Source organism: Otolemur garnettii, unplaced genomic scaffold (assembly GCF_000181295.1).
Source record: "Otolemur garnettii isolate 467f Iridium unplaced genomic scaffold, OtoGar3 scaffold00021, whole genome shotgun sequence".
NCBI lineage: Eukaryota > Metazoa > Chordata > Mammalia > Primates > Galagidae > Otolemur > Otolemur garnettii.
The window spans coordinates 3,213,342-3,215,810 of record NW_003852416.1 but is presented as its reverse complement, the minus strand read 5'-3'; the positions used below and the strand labels follow the sequence as shown (position 1 = coordinate 3,215,810).

Sequence of the window (2,469 nt, the reverse complement as noted above, 5' to 3'; positions counted from 1 at the left end):
TCCTTTTTCTTTCTTCCCTCCCTTCTCGCTCTCTCAGTCTCACTTTGTCACCCTCGGTAGAGTGCTGTGGCGTCACAGCTCACAGCAACCTCCAACTCTTGGGCTCAAGCGATTGTCTTGCCTCAGCCTCCTGAGTAGCTGAGAGTACAGGCGCCCGCCACAACAGCGGGCTATTATTAGAGATGGTGGTCTCGCTCTGGCTCAGGCTGGTCTTGAACTCCTAAACTCAGGAGAGCCACCCACCTCAGCCTCCCGGAGTGTTAAGATTACAGACGTGAGCCACCGCGCGGGCCAAGATGCCTCAATTTTTATGAACATGGTGACCTGCTCTTTTGAGCCAGACTGGAGGTTGGAGGTACAATAAGGAAAAACTAAGAAGGGGTAGAAGGATTGGAGTGAGTTGAGGAAGAAGTTGGAGATCTGGAGTCGAGAAACTGTGGAGGACGTAGAGGAGGAAGGAGGTCTCCAAACGGAAGGACCAAAGACAGAACACGAAAAGAAGGAACTGCACAGAGAAGTATGGGCGGGCTGAGGCGGGGCCAGGGCGGGCGGAGCCTAGGTGAGGAGGCGGGGCCTGCGGGCAGAGCCGGCGCCACAGGGGTGGAGGCTGCGGGCAGGGCGGGGCCTGGGTAGATGGGGCGGGGCCGGGGCCTGCGGGCCGGGCGGGGCGGCTGGCTTGGAGCCGGAGCGGCTCGCTGCTGCGGCGGAAGATGGCTGCGGCTGAGGCGGCGGACACTCAGCTGATGCTCGGAGTCGGGCTGATCGGTGAGGACGCAGGTGCCCTGGAGGCCCGCACCCCAGTTCCGCCTCTGCCTCGCCTCCGCCCGGCGCGGCCCCTCTTCAGCGGCCCCTGGAGCCGCCCTTCGTGGGAGGGCGCGGCCCCCTTCACATTGGGCCTGAGCTGGGGGCTGTGGAGCCCGGCCTCGGCGTAGGGACCCAACCCGCGGTCCCTGCGCGTTTTCCCTTGGCCACGCGTGGGTCCCACAGGGACCGCCAGATCCCAGGATGGAGCTCCTCCTGCACACCTCGGTTGCCCGGCAGAGCCCGGACTTCTGGGGTGCGGGGCTTGGCGGCTGCTGGGGCCGCCGCGCGGGCGGGGCCGGGCCAGGCGGGAGCCGCTGGCCGGCCGCGCGGCGGGAAGGGGGCAGGGCCGGGTCCAGCAGAGCCGGGCGAGGCGGCTGCCTGGGATGGTCGGGAGCCACGCCAGATTGTACGGCCAGCTTCAGTGGTGGGATCGAGCGACTCCAGACCTGGTAGCTTACTGCTGAGTCTGGGAGCTATCTAAATGGATTATCTCCTGTTCAACTCTGGGCGGGTACGGCGTCTGATGCCCATTTTATGGAGGAGCAAATGGAGGCCCAGGGCATTATTTGCACGGACACACGCTCGAGGCTGGCAGAGCTGGGACTCCAACCCTTTCAGTGTAGCCCTAGAGCCCCCGCTCCCACCAGTGGAGAACTCCCTCAACATGTGATCAAGCTCGTGCAAACTCGAATGGCTGGAGTGGGTACATAATCACAGGGGGTGGAATTTCGAGTTTTTGAGGAATTCGATTACCTTTCCATAATTAAAAGATCCCACATTGGAATCTTTGGGCAACCCAGAAAGTGTAGAAGCCGCATGGAGTGCTTCAGTTGGGGAACTGTTAATTCAATAGGTGCAGGAACCTCTGTTCCCTTTGAAAAATCCTATTCTGGGGATTTTGCACACTCCCACCAACTATTCCCCAGTGTTCGAGAACATGGGTTAGTCTTAGCAAAACTAGAGGAATGTGATTATTTCTCAGTGTCTCAAAGGAGGGCATTTATGTGGGAATGGCTTCCTGTGTTCACTTTTAAGGTGATTGTAAAATTGCTTTAAAGCAAAACCTAAGTCTCTCAGGCATCTTTAGTCTTGCCAGAAGGTACTACTAAATTAAGAATGAGTTAAGCTCTGATTTTACCTAGTAACAGTGAAGAAAAAGATGACTTATGATCATATTTTAAATTCTGCAGGTTTTTTTCATATTGATGTGAATTTGAAAGGGATTTGCTTCAAAATCTCCCGTATCAAGGCCAGGCATTGATAACTACTGAAACTGAGTGATTGAGATGGAATTCATGTTATTATTCTCCCTACTTTTTGAAATATATTTTCCAAAATAAAAGGTGTTTTTATGTTTGGTTGGTTTGTTTGTTTTTGAGACACAATCTCACTTTGTTGCCCTTAGTAGAGTGTCGTTGTGTCTTAGTGCACAGCAACCTCAAACTCCTGGGCACTAGCGATCTTCTTGCCTCAGCCTCCCAAGTAGCTGAGACTACAGGCTCCCACAATAATGCCCACACAACGCCTGGCCTCTAGTTTTATTTTTATTTATTTATTTTTTTTCTTTTTCTTTTTTGAGACAGAGCCTCAAGCTGTCCCCCTGGGTAGAGTGCTGTGGCATTACAGCTCACAGCAACCTCCAACTCCTGGGCTCAAGCGAGTCTC

The 2,469-nt window shown here is 54.8% G+C and overlaps 1 protein-coding gene across 1 annotated transcript in view; it reads left to right on the top strand.

Moving 5' to 3' along the window:
• The first annotated feature begins 641 nt into the window (after positions 1–641).
• FAM45A (family with sequence similarity 45 member A) overlaps positions 642–2,469 on the top strand; it is a 28,160-nt gene continuing 26,332 nt past the window's right edge. The window contains 1 exon segment of the mRNA XM_023511683.1: positions 642–765. Coding sequence (XP_023367451.1) covers positions 711–765 — 55 coding nt within the window. The 5' untranslated portion in view covers positions 642–710.